This window comes from Capricornis sumatraensis, chromosome 7, assembly GCF_032405125.1.
Source record: "Capricornis sumatraensis isolate serow.1 chromosome 7, serow.2, whole genome shotgun sequence".
In the NCBI taxonomy this organism is placed as follows: domain Eukaryota; kingdom Metazoa; phylum Chordata; class Mammalia; order Artiodactyla; family Bovidae; genus Capricornis; species Capricornis sumatraensis.
Genome location: NC_091075.1, coordinates 44,789,029 through 44,809,307, shown reverse-complemented (window position 1 = coordinate 44,809,307; position 20,279 = coordinate 44,789,029). Strand labels below are relative to the sequence as shown.

Genomic DNA, 20,279 nt, shown 5'->3' with positions numbered 1-20,279 from the left:
CTTCCCAACCCAGGGATAAAACCTGCATCTCCTATGCCTCCTGCATTGCAGGCAGATTCTTTACTCACTGAGCTATCAGGGAAGCCCCGTAAATGTTAGTAGGGACTACAAATAAATTCATAAATAATTATCATACAGTATTATTATTAAAGGTAAGTCCCCATCCCAAACTGAGGGCATATGAAAATCTACTCTGAAAGCAGAGTAGCAGCATGGTTTCAAAAGTGAACTATGGTGACAGGCTACCTAAGTTCTATCCCCAAACCTTCACCTACTAGTTCAGTGACCTCAGGAGAGTTACTTTATCTCTCTGAGTTATCTTTTCTTGTCTGTAAAATGTAGGCAATAATAGAAACCTATTCCAATAATTGTTCTGAGAGTTTAATGAGTTGATAAGTTGAACATGCTTAGTACAGTTCTTGGCACAGATAACTATGATTCTAATAATGATTATTATTGTTATTGTTGTCCTGAGTGACTTCTAAACTGATCCTTAAAAGATGGATACAAATGACCCACATAAGGCAAGGAGGAGAGATCCAGGAAGAGAAAAAAGGGAAATAACTGTGCAAAAGGCCAAAAGAAGAATGGAAATCAACAAAGACCTCCCAAATGTGAATAGTCTGCTTATTCCAAGTTTGCAACAAGGAGCCAGCCATTATCACTAGCACTTGGCATATACTCAAAGGCTATCAGGGAGGCAGGAAAGTTTCACAATAAAAACAATGAGGGGAGGATCCAGGTACCTTTTGATTGAAAGCTGTTGGCACAGGGAGGCTGGAGGTGGGCTAACTGGAACCAGGGCATCTTGGGTAATTGGGTTGGGGAGCAAATTTGCCTTTTTCTGATTGGTCCTAAGTTCAAAGAGGACAGAGGAACAGAAACAAAGAAGGGGCAGTTGTTGACCATATTCTGACTTTTCTGGGTCAACTGATACAGAAATTGTGGTTTGGCTGCCTGGACTTTTTATGAGGGTCAGAGTTTTACCATCATATATGGCATGGCCTTTATTTGTAAATTCTTTCTCTTAGGACAATATGGCTCTTTCTGGTAACTGAAAGCTCACAATAAGGAGAATGTATAGCTCAGCAGAAGGGAAATAAGAATACTGAGAGGTAAGCAGCATAAGCAGAAGCCAGATTATGCAAGGTCACGGGTTATCTGTCTGTCTGTAAGAATGGGTAATTTTTAACAACAGCTCACTTATTTTGCAAGCATGAACATCATGTGGGTCATGCATAGCAACTCCATACTTGGAAGCCCCTTTTGCATGCCATTACTCACTGGGTAGACATAATAAGTTACACCACCCAGAAGATGTCCAAGTTGTAATCCACAGATCATGTGAATATGTTACTTTACTTCTTATGTTACTTCAAGGGACTTTGCAGATATCATTCTGATTAAGGATCCTGAGTTGGGAAGATGTTTCTAGATTGTTCAGGTGGACCCACTCTGCCACATGAGTCCTTAGAAGTGAAAGAGGATGGCAGAAGAATGGGTCAAAAAGATGCAACAACAGAAAAAAGAGGCACAAGAGGTGGCAGCATGAGAGAGATTCAGCCAACTATTGCTGGTTTTGAAGATGGAAGAAGGGAGCCAGCATCTGAGAAGTGCAGGTGGCCTACAGAGGCTGAAAACAGCCCTCGGCTCAGTCATCCAAGAAAAGGAGACTCCAGTCCTACAACCCCAAGAAACTGACTTCTTCTAACAACATGAATGAACCGAGAAACAGAGTCTCCCTTAGATCTTTGTAAAAGACATGCAGCCTGTAAGCACAGAGGTTTTTATTCTGGAGAGAACTGTGTCAGACTTCTAACCCACATAATTCTAAGGTAGTAAATTTGTGTGACTTTAGGCAAGTAAGCTTGTAATAATTTGTTGTAGCAGCCATGGAATACTAATCCACTCACCAAAGTTTATAAAGCTTTGCTCTCTCTGTAAAAGATCATTCCACCATTCCATCTCTGGGCCTCTGTAAGCCCATATTTCCTCCTTAAAGATCTGTATGATGGAATCATCTTGATATTGGACTGTGTTAAGGTTTTCATAGTCAATGCCTTCCACTGGCTTTGAATATAAAAATAATATCAGTTTTTGTTTTTTGTATTCATACTATATGTACATGATGTCACACATTTTGTTTAATCCCTGCACTAAGTCCAAGAGGTAGGCATTTTTAGTTTCAGTAAATATATGAAAAAACAGAGATTCAGAAAGTGACTTCCAGACTTCAAGTGACAATGCTTTCAGATAGCAAAGCCAACATTTAAAGCCAGTTTGTCTCACTGTAAAGACTGAGCTGTTCCCACTGTGACATTCCCCTTCTTACACTAATGTTTCTGAAACAAAATCAGAGTGATACTGTTTTCCTAGCCTTAATAATCACCTACTTTGGATCTGATTCATAATATCATGGTTTTTTCTTATTTCTGGAGGAATCAGTGATTTATAAGCATCATTTAATATGATGCACTCATTAATGATGGCAATCAATATAATTCAAACAACATGATGATGTGCAATTGAATTGAAGATTTCAAAAATTTAAGTAAAATTTTTTCTAACTCATCAACATGGCAGAGCAACAAAGCATTGCATACTTAATATTTATCTTTCCAGAACTCTACCTCTGGTTTATTCAGTCCTCCAGTGAAATCTTTCCATGATGCAATGGAGTGAGGCAATGAAGAGCAGAGCTCCAGAGTCGGACAATTCAGACAGGGATCATGGACAAATTACATGACTGCCTCTCTACACCCACATTTCCTCATCTCTAAAAGAGGAACAGTAATAGCGTCACCTCAGGAGTATTTAAGCATTGAGAGCAAATAGTCAGAGAGTTCTCTAGCTTTACCAAACTCATACAATTCAGGGTAACTCATTCTATCCATAAATACTTTTTATTATTATTATTATTTCCTGGTCGCATGGCATGTAGGCTCTTAGTTCCCAAACCAGGGACTGAACCCTCTGCATTGAAAGCAGAAGTCTTAACCACTGGACTGCCAGAGAAGTCCCCATAAATATGTATTTTTAAATGATCATCAGTTACCAACCTAGGGAGCCTGAAACCCCAAGAAGTCATATGGACTCTGTTCTGTCTTGATATTTAGGGCAGGGTTATTGTAAGTATTAAAACTTTCATAACCTTCTTTCACAGTTACTATCATCACCTTTGTTTTAATTAAACCCATTCCTTCTTATTTGATCTTTGAAAATATGAAGCATGTTTAAGTCAAAGGTCTTTTGGAAATAGGGAAAAGCCCACTCAGATTAACTCAAATGTAAAGGTGGCACTAGAGGCAGGAGGCTGACTGGTAGGGAATGCAGTGAGCATTATTTGAAATGACAGAGAGATATCAGATACCAAACGACAGGAAATAATCACAACTGGAACTTAAAGCTGGGAGCTGAGAAAATCTTAACCTCTCGAAAAGACTGATGTCTCCTACCCTAACTTCCCTCAACACATCCACTCCATTCCTCTCCTGCTCAAAAAACCAGTTTCCTTTGTGTAGCCAATTTGTTATGGTCTCAAAATGGGCATCCTATCTGCCAAGACTACCTCACAACCCTAGTGCCAACCACCCACCAAAACAGGCTTCAACTCCTCAATTCCAAACATCCCTGAGACAGGGAGGCAGTTGAAAAGGATTATCTTTTCTAATGAAGTTACAAAATTTATATGTCACAAGGAAATAAGTTTTCCCCCATCCAGTCAGCTGTGGCCAAGAGCGGAGCAGGGTTATATTGAACAAAGAAATGGGAAAATTCCCTTAAAAGAGCATCTGGCTGAAACTTTCAAAGATAATGTCTCAGTTCATAAAATAACTATACTGGAATTCTTCTAGTCAAACTGTAAATGTCTTAATGAAGAATGAACTTTGACCTAGTGCCTACTTGTGTCATACGTATAATTCTCTAGGTTCACTCCTCCTTAGACCCAACCACCAATTTCTGATGGCATACTTCCTGTGCTAGTTTCCAATTGCTGCAGTAACAAATTACTACAAACTTAGTGGCTTAAACCAATACCAAGTTATTATCTTAGCATTCTAGGCATCAGATGTCCAAAATGGTTCTCACTGAGCTAAAATCAAGATGTCAGCAGAGCTTCATTCCTTCTGGGATTTCCCAAAGAGAATCCATTTCCTTGCCTTTCCCAGCTTCTAGAGGATCATGACCCCTTCCTCCATCATCAGAGCCAGCACTGAAACTCCTGTCTCCTGTCTGACCTCTGCTTCAGTTCTTATACCTTCTCTCTCTGACTGTGATCCTCTTACTTACCTTTTTTAAGGATCTGTATGATGACATCCATCCAGATAAACCAGGATAATCTCCCCATCTAAAGATCCTTAACTTAAGCACATCTATAAAGTCCCTTTTATCATGTAAGATAATGTATTCAGTTTCTAAGAATGAAGACATGGACATCTTTGAGGGGGCATTATTCAGTCTACCACGCTGCCCAATATAGAGTAGGAGATTAATAAGTGCGCCTTTAGTTTACTTAGCTAACATTCCTCTAAGTGTGCTAATATTTTAAATCTTAAAGTGTGAAAGAAATTCTGCATAACCATTTCTTTTCCTTTTCCCTTTCTATTTCCAATAATTGGGTCTTTTGCTAATCACTTGAAACTTACATTTGAGACAGATATGAAAACGCACTTGAACAGTTGAGAAATACAGAAATATGTGATTTCAGTTGTCAGCTCAATCTCTTCTTGTTAAGCCTCAAAAACTTGACATTTGAAAGAGAAAAGCTGTGTAACAATTCCACTTTGTAAAATATTCTTCCAGTTTGGGAACATGGGATTTTATTTACACATTTCCAAATGTCCTCTTATCAAGCTTTAAAATAGGAAGTCGAATAAAAAAACTTGAGTTTCTTGGAAAAGACAGTGACAAGGATTCTCTAATTCTTTACATGCTCTTTGAGAAAATGTTTAAAGAGAAAAAACAAATGATGGCCTTTCTGAGTTAAAACAGTTCCAACTGCTTCAACAGATCACTGCACAAGAATGAGCAACCACTTATTGAAATTCTGCCTACTGGAAGCACCTCCAGTGCCCTCTTGCTCATGGAAAAGTCTGTAATATTAATCAGCTTTGGCTTTACAAAAGCTAGTGCCAAACATAAAAAGCTCAGTGCTGAGACAGTGTGATCCCCACGTGAGAACTGCACCAGTGAGTCCCTCACATTGTCTGGGTGGCCTCAGTGACTCCAGCCTCCTTCCACCACCACTCTCTACCTTCTCTGCTGCCCTGTTCTTAGACGTCTAACCTACAGTGAGTTCCATGAACCTCTGTGTATCTGGAGTTGGTGTTAAGTACCTAGACATGTTGAGGTATTGCCACCGGTCCATAATCCTTTATCTGAAAATCTTGGCAGCCATGTTTTCAGAATTTGAGGATTTTTAGAAAAGAAACACAGTAAATATTGTATATTAAGTTTAATACCCCCACTGGGGGTGGGTCAGTATCCCTTAATATTTCTGTAGTAAAACAGATAAATATTCTAAGCAAAATGAACTAAGATAACATTAAAACTTTGTTATCAACTCAGGTCAGCTTTTGCTGCCTACTTTGTTTTAGAATTTAACTAGTAAAAAAAAGGATTCAATATTAGAACCTTTTGGATTTTAGAATTTCAGATAAAGAATTATGGACCCACATTACAAGGTGGTGGGTTTTTTGTTGTTGTTGTTTACCACCCAAATGGAAACTTAGTAAAAACTCCAAACTCCTAGAATCATAGGCTAGAGCAGTGGCATGAGTTTTAGTAATGTAGGGCCTCCACCTCATGTTACTATCAGGGATAGTGTAGCACAAAGCATGTGTGAGAGTGTGTGTGTGTGTGTGTGTGTGTGTGTGTGTTAGTCACTCAGTCGTATCCGACTATTTGCGACCCCATGGACTGTAGCCTTCCACGTTCCTCTGCCCATGGGATTCTCCAAGCAAGAATACTAGAGTGGGTTGCCATTCCCTTCTCCAGGGGATCTTCCCGACCCAGGGATTGAACCCAGGTCTCCTGCATTGCAGGGAGATTCTTTACCATCTCAGCCACCAGGGAAGCCCAGCACAGCCACAGGGAAGCCCAGCATGTGGTTTCATGTTGTAAATGTCTCTGGAACCTTACGTTTTTGACATGAGACAGAACTAGGTTGAACTCAGCTCTAACTCAATGTGTTGTCTTGGCAAATTTATGCCCAGCCTTACACCTCAGATTGCCATGATCCCCTCTGTTCAGGGAAAGTCCTCCTCACTCACAGGGCTGTTAGAAGCATTGACTCAGCAAAGGCAGGTGCAGTGCTTGGTACACGGAGCTGCACATACTATATACTCGATAAAAATCAACCGCTACCACGGCAACCCACTCCAGGACTCTTGCTTGTAGAATCCCAAAGACAGAGGAGCCTGGCGGGCTACAGTCCATGGGATCACAAAGAGTCAGACACGGCTGTGCAACTAACTAACTACCCTTAGAGTGATCTTTATGATGGTTATTGGTCTAGTTCAGTTAAGTGTTTACTGAATTCTTCCCTGCAGGGAACTGTACTAGATCACAAACAAGGCGGACATATCTGCCCATTACCCTGTAAACAATTTCAGGGATTCTCTCATATTTCTGTTAAGAGTATGGAGCACTGTCCCTGATACAAAGTAGACACTTGATGTATGTTTGCTGGGTTGAATTAAACACAAAGTGCTCACAATCAAGCAGGGGGTTTAATAATGCCAAGAGTGAAGAATGTACGAAACATTTTAAGAGGTTTTCAAAGCACTATGAGAATTTAAAGAAAAAAAAATATTTTTTGTCCTGAAGTAGGGACTCTAAAGAAGAGAACACGTTTGTGCTGGAGCTTGCACTGTGTGCTGTGCTTAGTCCTTTAGTCACGTCCGACTCCTTACAATTCCATGGACTGTAGCCCACCAGGCTCCTCTGTCCATGGGGATTCTCCAGGCAAGAATATTGGAGTGGGTTGCCATGTTCTCCTCCGGGGATCTTCCCAACCCAGGGATCAAACCCAGGTCTCCCGCACTGCATGCAGATTCTTTATCATCTGAACCACCAATGCTAGACCTTAAAAGTATACAAAACATTTCACAGGTATAGTTGGGAACTTTTTCTAAAAAGCCATTCCAGGCAGGAGGAAAAACTTAAAAGTTTTTCTTCAAAAGTGGAAAATTACATAGCATGTTCAATACGTAGTAGGTTATGTGCTTAGGGCATTGTGTGGAGGAACTGCATAGACCACATGCATGGGGGAATTTCAGCCCGGAATGCCTCAGAGGTGAGTCAAGACTAAGTCAAGTAAAACCTGAAATGATATATGAAGGAGTTTAGATGACTAAAAAAATTTTATGTTGCTTTGTTTTAGCAGGAGATGATGCAAGCCAGCATGTCTTGGGCCAAGCTTTCAGAAAATTGCTGTGGTGGCATTTTGAACGAAGGATTAAAGGACAAAGAAAGAGAGTGAGAGTAGGTATATCCATCAAGGGCATATCAAAAGGCCCTTGATGAGGATGATAAACATCTGAACCAGGGAAGGGAGAGAGAAGATGACTGGAGCGGGCAGGGGGAAGAAGTTAAAGAGGCATGAGAAGAATGGATCAGATTTGGCAACTAGTTAGATGTAAGAAGAAAAGAAAAGAGAAGATTCAGAGATTACTCGTAGCTTTTAAACCTTGAAGGTTATGAGGGTGCCAAAGAAAAGAGAGGGTACAGATGATGGATTAAGATGGTGGAAAATTACAAGTTAATTTTTAAACTGAGCCACAAATTACCTCCTGTTCAAAGTCAAAAAGTAAAACTGGCCGCTGATGCCTAGAAAGGAGACCTTTAACCAAGCACAGTTAAAAACAGGGCCTAATGTCTTTAGAATCAAGTCATGGGCCTGCTAAACTTGTATTTTCCTTATCTGGGGGAAGCCACTTGAAAGCCACGGTGTGGTGCCTCCATAAATTGTGCTTCCATTTCACAAGGCACAGGTTTCCGCCCACCTCTACACTGAAAGCAAGTGCACAGGTCCTCCTAGGAGCTGTTAGCACAGGCTGTTCTCACTACGTTTGTTGTTGCTGTACACAGGAAAGCAGATAACTTAATCAAGGAGAACCTCTCAGTTTCAGTGCTGTCTCTTTGAAGCACAGGTGTGGTGAGGCAACCTCACAGTTGTGAGATGCTGAGAGAACATGCCTCCCAAATCCTGCACATTAAGCACCCCCTTGCCTCACCCTGTCCCAACCCTAGGAGTCTTGGGAAATCTTACCCAGAACAAAGGAGCAATAAAGGTTCTTTATGAAGAAGTCGTTACATTGTCATGCAGGGGTTACAAAACTTTTTCCATAAAGGACCATGTGGTAAACATTTCAGGCTTTGCAGGCTGTACAGTCTTTGCCCCAACTATTCAATGCTACCATAGTAGTGGGAAAGCAACCTCAGACTACACATAATGAAGGGGTACAGTTGTATTACAAATAAAACTTTATGTATAAAAATAGGGATCATGGCAAGTTTGGGTCTCAAGTCATAGTTTGCCAACTCCTGTTGTGTGGAAGGAGTTAGCCAAACCTTAGGCTTAAATTCCAGATCCACCCAAAAATACAAATTTACAAAATATCTGGATTTGAACATGCACCTATGTAAAATGTGATACTTATACCTTCCTCGTTGATTTGTGGGGTTTAGAGAAAATGTATGCAAAATGCTTCATAAATAATAGGCTTTCAAATAGGGCAACAGTCTTTTTCATTACAAGGCATAAGACGAATAATAACTAACACATATTGAATGCTTTTATGCTATACCAGCTACTGTGTAAAGTACTTTAAAAGACTGTTGCATTAACTCTTCCAACACTTGGAAGTAGAAGCTATTACAGTATCCCTCTCTCCTCGTGGGGAAACTGAGGCACCAAGCGAGGTCCACAAGATGCTCACAAAGATAGTAAGTGAAATCTCTGGCACTTACTCCAAAGCGAACAGATTCCAGGGCCTCTGGGGCCAACCTCTGTGCTAGCTAATTAACTCCACTAATTCAGTTCCAGTTGAAATACTCGGAATCTTCTCAAGTTCTGCAGGGCTTCTCATGACTTACCATAGCATAACACAACTGAAAATAGGTTATACATAACCTTTGGAAATTCACCTTCAGGTCAATACTCAAGTAACATTTTACATAAATAAAACACTTTTTCCAACCCACTTCCTGCCCATCTATTTCCACCCCTCCCAACAAAAATCTCCAGTTGAGGGAAACCAGAATAATACTGGAAAAGTTAATGGAAACCCATTTCAAAAAATTTATCCTATAATCACTCTAAAAACTTGCAATCTCGAAGCTATGCTGCAGAATAGCATCCTGGATTAATTATGCCAGACTGCAGCAATAACCTTGAATTAAAGCTGCAACCTTCTATTTTTAAGAAACACTTGCCTTTCTGGTTGATGAAACCTGTCGTCCCATCAGGTAACAGACGTGACCAGGAAAGAGAGAAGCGGTAATGAGTCAATCCAAGCTGTTTGATACATTTCAAATCTTCCTCCCACAGAGTGTAGCTGCCACAAGCTACATCGCCAGTCTGGTTCTTGAAAACTCTCTCTCCTCCCTGATGGGTGAATGTGTCCCAGACACAAGGGCCTTTTCCATCTGCATCCCAGCCTCCTGAGAAAAAGAAGAAAATGAAACCGTTACACTCTTGACATCAAGAGGCATATGTGGAATGTAAATATTTGTCACCAAAAGAACATCCCTCATTAACTCAGTGTACCATATTGATAACTTTGAAATATGTCTTTAAAATAACATGCATGAGCGGGTTATGTGTTCAGCTGTCCTTGATCCCTGAAGCTGACTGGTGGCAAATGAAAAATTATTGCATAATGCCACTGCATAGCAGGCTTTCACGGTTCATTATCTGAAGATCTCCCAGCTGGTAGACAGAGGCAGGGCTCAGCTTATGAGCGTCTGAGTTGAAAACATCTCCTTCTTGTGAACATTTCTCCTGGCCCTGACAGACACACCTTGTCCTCACTGTGCATAAAGCAGTCTCGGGACTCTATCTTTGACCCTTGACACCTGAACCCTATCTTCCTGTCATCTAACCATGGAGCCTGAGATGGTCCAGTCAGTGATTGTGGGAAGGGTGTTAGTTCCTGCCATTGTTGAGATGATAAAAGTATCCTACATTCATTCATTCACTCATCCCTTATTTCAACACATGCTCTGTATCAGGCTCCAAGCTAAGCTTAGTGGATACCAGGGTGAACTCTGCTGCAATTCTTGTCCTTGTCAATTACATGAGATTATAAAACAGCCAACATAATGGTTCCTGCAAGAAAGCCAGGAAGAGGTGTTTATCCAGATGTGGGCAAGAGTCAGAAAATTCTTGGAGAAGACACTCCTAGACTGAATTCTAGAGGAGATGTTGACTCACCAAAGTGAAATGCTAGGAGGTAGGGGTGAGAGAAAATAGAAAAAAAAAAGAGGAGCTAGAATCAGAATAAGCCCAGAGGTAAGAAAGAACATCACACATTAGAGGGACAGAAAGCAAAAATCACATTAGATTTGAAATATCTGTTCATACAGAAATTTTGTCTAAAATGGTAGTTAGAATCCATTTTATGGTACAAATGATTAATTTTTTAAAATCTCATGACTCTTTAATTCCACTTCTAAGGGCATACCCTGAACGTGTGCTCATATATTTTCACAAAAAAGATTATATGAGATTATTGAGGCAGAGTTTTCTGTCACAGCAAAATCCTGGAAACAACCTATGTCCTAACAACAGAACAGATAATTAACTTTAGGCATATTCATAGAGAAGAAACACAGATAAGTTGTTACAGTGAATGCATCAGAGCATAGATAACCCTCTACTCTGCTCTGACTGTTTGTGCCCCGCCCCCCCCCCCCCCCCCCCGCCAAATTCAGAGGTGGAAATCCTAACACCCAATGTGATGATTTGGGGAGGAGCTTAAGTTAGGATAGTGGAGCGTTCATGAATGAGATTACTGATTCTAAAAGGAGACCCCACAGCACTCCCTACCTCCTCTGCCAGTGAGGATACAAGAAGCCTGTGATGAGGAAGAAGGTCCTCACCTGGCCGCGCTGGTGCCCTAACCCCAACTTACAGCACCCAGAACTGTGAGGAATAGACGCGTGTTACTTACAAATCCCCTAGTGTAAGGTCTTTTGTTAGAGCAGTCCAAATAGGCTAAGACACCCTCAAAACTATAAAGTTAAACTAAAGAAAAAATCAAGATTTGAAATATATATAAAGGAATGAATACATGGAGCACCGCAGATTTTTATGGCAGTGAGACTACTAAAATTGTGCGTGCCTTTTCCTCTGGGCAGTGAGTCTGTTCCCCTAACCCCATGTTGTTCAAGGGTGGACTCTATTCTGTGTGATACTATAATAGTGGATACCTGACATTACACATTTGTCAAAACCCACACACTGCAAACTTTATTGAATAATAATGTATCAATATTCACCCACCCTTTGTAACCAACGACCCACACTAATGCTAGGTAGGGGAAATTGGGGGAATGGGATACATGAGAATTCTGTACTTTGTGCTCAATTTTTCTATAACTCTAAAATTGCTCTAAAATATAAAGGTTATTAATTTTAAAAAGATTATATACAGTACTGTATCATGTTTTATACAAAATATATAAAACCAAAGATGGATTTTCTGAACATATACCTTTGAGGTAAACACATAACTGCATGCCTGGAGATGGTCAGTTCAAGCTGGTGGCTGCCTTTGGGTAGACAGGGAGGGAAATGGGAACAAGCAGGAGCCTGAGGGCCCTTTGCATCTCTTATATTTCACTCCTTAAGCTGGCTAACAGGTATCTAAGAGGCTATTGATTACATTATCCACTACCATTTTTATATACCTGAAATAGTTCAAAACGACTTTCACTCAAGAAAGGAAGTCACAGCTAGAGTAAATAGACTAAAGCAATTATAGGAAAGTTTTTTAGGTCTACATCTAGCATTAATTTTCTCATATTTCGTGCACAATTCTGATAGGATTAGACATAGTCTCCAGACCAACAAAAAGACAACAAGCGCTATAATTTATAAGAGAGAACCATGGGGACACAGGAAGACTACTTAAAGGAGGAGCTCTGATATCAAGGCAGGGTAGTAAAGATCTATACAAAGAAATTATGAATATTACGAATTATTATACTTTGGGGCCATATCATATACAGGCAAAAAGCTTTATACATCCCAATGGCTCTCAAGTTATGTCTATATATGGGGTTTGGAGGGAAAAAGAAAAAGAATACTGATATTCAATCTTAGAATGAAATAGGTATGAATACTAAAATACAACTTCAGTCAAGCATGGTATTCATAGTTTGAATAATTGATTTACAATAAATGAAAGAGCTTAATCTCAGAGAGTTTAGGCAGTTGTGTGCTGGTAAATATTAACAATTGGTTGTATATTTAAAAACATATATACCATTGGGTATACATATTTATTACAAATTATATTGGCATAGAGGTATATTGGGATAAAGGACGTATAATACACAATTTCCAAATAACAATATGCAATGCTCTTTACTGCATATTCCTTATAGCCCATTGATTCTCATAGAATACTTGTTTAGATGTTTGCCAAACTCTTATATGGGGAGCCGATCTACAATACACAACCTGACAAATGGGAGAAGATCTCATGTGACTGTTGACCGGTATCTTTGCTTAAATTAACATGTACAATGAAAGGAAAATGATAATATATCAGAATTTCACTTGTTCATCAGTGACATGAGCAATTTTCTTGCTAAATTGGTAATAGTTTTCAAACTCTGGAAGAATATTTCCTTGATTTTTTTTTTTTTTTTTTTTGGTCCTACTCACAATGTAACAGTTGCAGGCATTCTACACATTCATTTACTCTGCATTATTTATATTTTATCTGTCACTTTCTTGAGTCCAGGCAACCAACAAAACAATAAATCAAATGCTGACTTGTAGCACTTGTCAATTTCTGTGGTGTAAATACTTACACATGACCAATTTCAAGCCCCCCATAGGACAGCACTGAAGGCAGAGTTGCAAGAGGAACAATGGCCCATCATTAGACAGTATTTGTTCTATACAGGAACAAGTAGCCTCAAGGGTATAGCTAATAATAAAATGTGTTAAAATAACTAGGAGATAAGGATTTGAATATTTATTATCTTTGTTTTTAATGTAAATTATTTATTTATGTTTATATAATTGAATCTTTAATACTGGCTATATATTTAAGAATCAGCTCATAGGGGATTTTCCTGGTCGTCCAGCCGTTAAGAATCCACTTTTCAACGTAAGGGACACAGGTTCAATCCTTGGTCAGGGAAATAAGATTCCACATGCCGCAAGGCAACTAAACCTGAGCACTGCAACTGCTTAGCCTGTGTATTCTAGAGGCCCAGAGCCACTGGCGAGAAGCCCAAGCACCACAATGAAGAACCCACACACTGCAACAAAAGATCCTACATGCCACAACAAAAATCCTACGTGCTGCAACTAAGACCTCATGCAGCCAAATAAACAGACACTAAAAAAGAATCAGCTTGTAAAATTAATGAACATTTACTAGTAGGCACTGGTGAGCCAGTACAAGCTGGCCTCACATATCACCAATAAGTGACTTCCCTAAGACAACACTTTTTTCATTAAGTGGTAGAACCAAGATATGGGGACTTCTCTGGTGGCTCATTGATAAAGAATCCACCTGCAATGCAGGAGCCGCAGGAGATGCAGGTTTGATCCCTAGGTTGGGAAGATCCCCTGGAGGAGGGCATGGCAACTCACTCCAGTATTCTTGCCTGGAGAATCCCACAGACAGAGGAGCCTGGCGGGCTACAGTCCAGAGGGTTGCAAAGAGTTGGACATGACTGAGGCAACTCATCATGCGCAGAACCAAGATGTGTTTCAGATCTGCCTGATACTGAAGTTCAAGTCCTTCCACTGGACCACACTGCTGTTAGTAATAAAGCCTGACTGATGAGTCAACTGACACCCATAATACTCAATGTAAGAAGCATTAGATGTGAATAACTTGACATGCATTTTGGAACACAGTCCTTCTTAAGTGCTTGCAATAAATTTTGACAATTTTAAGAGGTCAACGTCAGCAGGAAAATGCACTTATGTGGAGTAGTTTATTCTAGGTGTATACTAGATGAAGCATGTATAAGCAACATTGTTCCTATGAGAACCAGAACATGAATCAAAACTTAACCATTATAGTTGAAATTTTGATAAAAGAAAATATGTATAGTGGCCTTTTAAAAATATATATAGTATACAAACAATGAAAAATCAGAAAGACAAATTAAGGAATCAATTCCATTCACCATGCATCTGCCTGCAATACAGGAGACTCAGGTTTGATCCCCGGGTCCGGAAGATCGCCTGGTGAAGGAAATATCAACCCACTCTAGTACTCTTGCCTGGAAAATTCCATGTACAGAGGAGCCTCGTAGGCTACCATCCTTGCGGTCACAAAGAGTCGGACATGACTGAGCAACTTCACTTTCTTTCACTTTCCATTCATCATTGCAACAAAAAGAATTAAATATCTAGGAATAAGCTCACCTAAGGAGACAAAAGAACTGTACATAGAAAATTATAAGATACTGATGAAAGAAATAAAAGACAACATAAACAGATGGAGAGATATTCCATGTTCCTGAGTAGGAAGAATCAATATTGTGAAAATGACTATACTACCAAATGCAATATACAGATTCAATGTGATCCCTATCAAATTACCAATGGCATTTTTCACAGAACTAGAACAAAAAATTTCACAATTCATATGGAAACACAAAAGACCCCAAACAGCCAAAGCAGTCTTGAGAAAGAAGAATGGCGCTGGAGGAATCAACCTTCCTGATTTCAGAGTATACTACAGACATCAAGACATTATGGTACTGGCACAAAAACAAAAATATAGACCAATGGAACAAGATAGAAAGCCCAGAAATAAACCCATGCACCTATGGGTAGCTTACTTTTGACAAAGGAGGCAAGAATATACAATGGGGGAAAGACAGCCTGTTCAGTAAATGGTGCTGGGAAAATTGGACAACTACATGTAAAAGAATGAAATTAGAACACTTCCTAATATCATACACAAAGATAAACTCAAAATGGATTAAAGACCTAAATGTAAGACCAGAAACTATAAAAGTCTTAGAGGAAAACATATGCAGAACACTTGATGACGTAAATCAAAGCAAGATCCTCTATGACCCACCTCCTAGAGTAATGGAAATAAAAACAGAAATATACAAGTGGGACCTGATTAAACTTAAAACCTTTTACATAGCAAAGGAAACTATAAGGAAAGACAACCATTAAAATGGGAGAAAATAATAGCAAATGAAACAACTGACAAAGGATTAATTTCCAAAATATGTAAGCAGCTCATACAACTCAATGCCAGAAAAACAAACAACCCAATCAAAAAGTGGGAAAAAGATCTAAACAGACATTTATCCAATGAAGACATACAGATGGCTAACAAACACATGAAAAGATCCTCAACATCGCTCATTATTAAAGAAATGCAAATTAAAACTACAGTGAGATATCACCTCACACTGGTCAGAACAGCCATCATCAAAAAGTTTACAAACAATAAATGCTGGAGAGGGTGTGGAAAAAAGGGAACTCTTGCACTGTTGGTGGGAATGTAAATTGATACAGCCCCTATTGAAGACGGTATGGAGATTCCTTAAAAAACTAGGAATAAAACCACCATCAGTTCAGTTCAGTTCAGTCGCTCAGTCGTGTCCGACTCTTTGTGACCCCATGAATTGCAGCACACCAGGCTTCCCTGTCCATCACCAACTCCTGGAGTTCACTCAGACTCACGTCCATTAAGTCAGTGATGCCATCCAGCCATCTTATCCTCTGTCATCCCCTTCTCCTCCTGCCCCCAATCCCTCCCAGCATCAGAGTCTTTTCCAGTGAGTCAACTCTTCGTATGAGGTGGCCAAAGTACTGGAGTTTCAGCTTTAGCATCATTCCTTCCAAAGGAATCCCAGGGCTTATCTCCTTTAGAATGGACTGGTTGGATCTCCTTGCAGTCCAAGGGACTCTCTAGAGTCTTCTCCAACACCACAGTTCAAAAGCATCAATTCTTCGGCGTTTAGCCTTCTTCACAGTCCAACTCTCACATCCATACATGACCACAGGAAAAACCATAGCCTTGACTAGACGGACCTTAGTCGGCAAAGTAATGTCTCTGCTTTTGAATATGCTAAACCACCATATGACCCAGCAATCCCACTCCTAGGCATATACCCTGGGGGAAACCAAAACTGAAAAAGATACATGTATCTAATTGTTCACTGCACCACTATTTACAATAGCTAGAACATGGAAGCAACCTAGATGTCCACAGACAGATGAATGGATAAAGAAGCTGTGGTACATATATGCAATAGAATATTACTCAGCTATAAAAAGGAACACATTTGAGTCCAGTTCTGATGAGGTGGATGAACCTAGAACCTATTATACAGAGTGAAGGGAGTCACAAAGAGAAAGGTAAGTATTGTATTCTAATGCATATATACGGAATCTAGAAAAATGGTACTGAAGAATTTATTTACAGGGCAGCAATGGAGAAACAGACAGAGAACAGACTTATGGACATGGGGAGAGGGGAGGAGAGGGTGAGATGTATGGAAAGAGTAACACGGAAACTTACATTACCATATGTAAAATAGATTGCCAACAGGAATTTGCTGTATGGCTCAGGAAACTCAAACAGGGGCTCTGTATCCATCTAGAGGGGTGGGATGGGGCGGGAGATGGGAGGGAGGTTCAAACGGGAGGGGATATATGTATACCTATGGCTGATTCATGTTGAGGTTTGACAGAAAACAACAAAATTCTGTAAAGCAATTATCCTTCAATAAAAAAAAAAGAAAAAAAAAATATATATAGTAGCCAGTATTCATTAGTGTGCTCAGTGTTCAGTCACTCAGTCATGTCCAACTCTTTGTTACCCCATGGACCATAGCTCACTAGGTTCCTCTGTCCATGGAATTTTCCAGGCAAGAATATTAGAGTGGGTTGCCATTTGCTATTCCAGGGGACCTTTCTGACCCAGGGATCAAACCTGCATCTCCTGCACTGGCAGGTGGATTCTTTACCACTGAGCCACCTGGGAAGCCCACTCACTAGTACTTGAATGTAAATTTTCCTGAATGAATGATATTAATAATTCATTTCCTCATCAGGCATTTTCTCAAGATGTGATTATGCCTACTCTTTAAAAGTTCTGACCATTCTGTATGAGGAACAAGACTACTGTTTCCAGGCAGATTACATATTGAGCTCTCCTTCAAACAACAAGTGCCTGATAGAATATGGAAAATGTATTGTTAAATGTGCCATCCATCTTGCAAGATGTTAGGCAACCCAAAATCAAAGCAAGAGAAATTCTGAAGCATAAATGAGTAGTGATGCAGGATTTTATCTTCAGAGCATCTGAGAAGCCCAGATGTTGTGAGCTTCCATTTTAATGGCCTGTGGGACAAGGGAATAAAAAAAGTTCTAAAGCTCACCAACGATGGGAAACTGATGATAAGATGTTCACACAAGTCTGATGATGCAAGGACTCCACTACTGAGCCAGAATAAACAAGAAACAAGTTCTGCCTAAGAAACAGACAACAAAGCAACTAGCCTGTGGGGGAGAAATTACTCCTCAATTGAGAGACTGAACATGTGCACATTTGTAACCACAACTCATCTCTCCATTAATTAAGAGAATGGAGAAAGATTTTAGCAGACATATAAGCTCTCACAGGATATTGGAAAAAATTTATCTCTCATTGGATATTACTAGAGGATAAATTTCTCTAAAACAATGAAGTTAACCAAGAAAGAGAAAGATCTAGGATTCAGGAAATGAAAAATTCAGCAGGATAAATCTCCAGAATGATGTAGCTGTGCAGCAAATTCAAGGAGTAACTGGACAATTTGCACATGTCATAGGCTATGGGAAATACTTCTTTAAAAATATCAATCTACTAGAATATTTAGTTTGATATTCTTCAAATTTTAAAATATTTCCTACTGAATTGCCAACATGCACAAAAGTAGGCAGAATAGTACGTCGAAGTCCCACACATGTACATGGGGCTTCACAGTTTCCCACCTTTTACTAATCTTATTTCATATCTATCCCACCCATGCTTTTTCATTTAATCTGTAAACATTTCAGTATACTCTCTGATAGTATTTTAAATTGGGGTAAAATACACATAATATAAAGCTTGCCACCTTAACTATGTTTAAGGAGTACAGTTCAGTGGCATAGAGTGCACTCACATTGTTGTGTAATCATTAACATCCATCTCTAGAACTCCCTTTATTGTGCCAAAGTGAAACTTTGTACCAACTCAGCAATAATTCCCATTCTCCACAGTGCTGGAATTGTGTTGGGGGGTGGTGAAATTGAGAAGGAAGAGGGAGAGAAAGTGGACAAATGGGTAAATCTTCATCTTTCATGGGGAGGTCATGTAGGTTATGCCTACAACAGGCAAAAAACTCAAAACCTAGGAATATAAGCATACCATTTAAGATACAGAAGTCAATGCCAAAAGGATTAACCAACAGAATTTAAAGAGGTTTCCTCTAAAGAAGTACATAGAAGACAACAGGGGGTCGATAGTTTCTAAAACAGTTTTGTTTTGACTCTTTAAATTATTTTATTATATTAACTTTGATTAGCTTGAAAATGAATTTAAGTACTAGTAAACATGAGAAAATATGGCATTGCAAATATACTATTAAATATGGATATTTTAAATACAGACTATGTGGATAATCTAAACAAGCTATTAACATGAAGAACAATAACAAAATGTCTGTTTCGTGAGAATTAAAAAGACTAACTAGATAGAATTAAAATCCTGGACCAAAGACTATAAATATATGTATGTATAGATATATATTCGAGAAGGACATGGCAACCCATTCCAGTATTCTTCCCTGGAAAATTCCATGGACAGAGGAGCCTGCCAGTCCATGGGGTTGCAAGAGTCAGACACGACTTAGCCACTAAACCACCACTATATATATATATAATATTCAAATTAAAATTTCTAAGGTAAGCACTTAAGGAAAAAATGTAATTTATAGTTTTAAAGATGAGTCCAACACATCTATAGCAAGTCTGTGCCAGGCTCTACTCTAATCAGTTTATATATATTAACTCCTCACAATAAAATTATTAAGTAACTGCCATTATTAGCCTCATTTTCAGAAAAGGAAACTGAGAAATTAAGAGGTTAATTAAATTCCCCATTTCAGTTTGTACTAAAGCTGAGAGATGAATTCCAGAGCCCATGCTCTTAATCATTGTACTAAATAGGAAAAACTAAATAAATTTAAAAGAGGGCAGGAAAATAATTTTTTTAATACATAAAAGTGATAAAGGAAAAAAACATAAAGTTAAGTGGCATGACAAGATATAAATGATTACTTATAACAATATGTCAATGGACTAAATTCCCCAGACAAAAGACAAAAATTGTCAGACTGTAATTTTCTTTTTAATCCTGGGGTACACTGTTTACCAACACACCTAAGACTGTTAAAAATAGAAAGTCAAAATATAGAGGGAGAGATTCCTCTTTCCCCTAAAAAAAAAAAAAAAAAAAAGCAGAGGATTTCAAGGAGGGAAAAACAGCATTACTTGAGATACCATGGGTCACCACATAGTGACAACACTGTTGCATGCATCTAAGAATCTAGTTTCAAAATATGTGAAGCAAAAATTGATACAACTGAAAGGTAAAGTTGACAAATCCACCTCCATAATAAGAGATTTTAGTTACCCAAGTCTTACCAAACATTTAACAAATAAAACCAAAAGACTCCACACATAGGAATTATTCCAAAAATAAGAAAAAATTACTCAACTCATTTTATGTGCCTAGAATAACCTTAACACCAAAACCTCTCTCAGCAATTGAAACAAGAGAAAGTAAGGATAGCAGATATTAACAAGCTTGATCTGATTGATATATATGACACTGCATAATAATAAATGCTTCAATTTTAAAAATACACATTTTTTTAATGCAGACAGAAACATAAAAGTTGAGCCCAAATTGGTTCATAAATAAAGTGACCATAAATCCCAAAGGACTGGAGAGATACAGACAGAAATCCCTGATCAATCATGTTAGAATGATTGAACTACAGTACATTAATACATTCTT

General features: G+C 38.9%; 1 protein-coding gene across 1 annotated transcript in view; it reads right to left on the bottom strand.

The window, feature by feature from the left end:
- Nucleotides 1-20,279, bottom strand: part of LOC138082019 (cytosolic beta-glucosidase) — a 122,238-nt gene that overhangs the window by 66,331 nt on the left and 35,628 nt on the right. Inside the window, exon 2 of the mRNA XM_068975230.1 lies at nt 9,439-9,666. Within this exon, the coding sequence (XP_068831331.1) occupies nt 9,439-9,666 (228 nt within the window). The remainder of the gene's footprint in view (nt 1-9,438; nt 9,667-20,279) is intronic.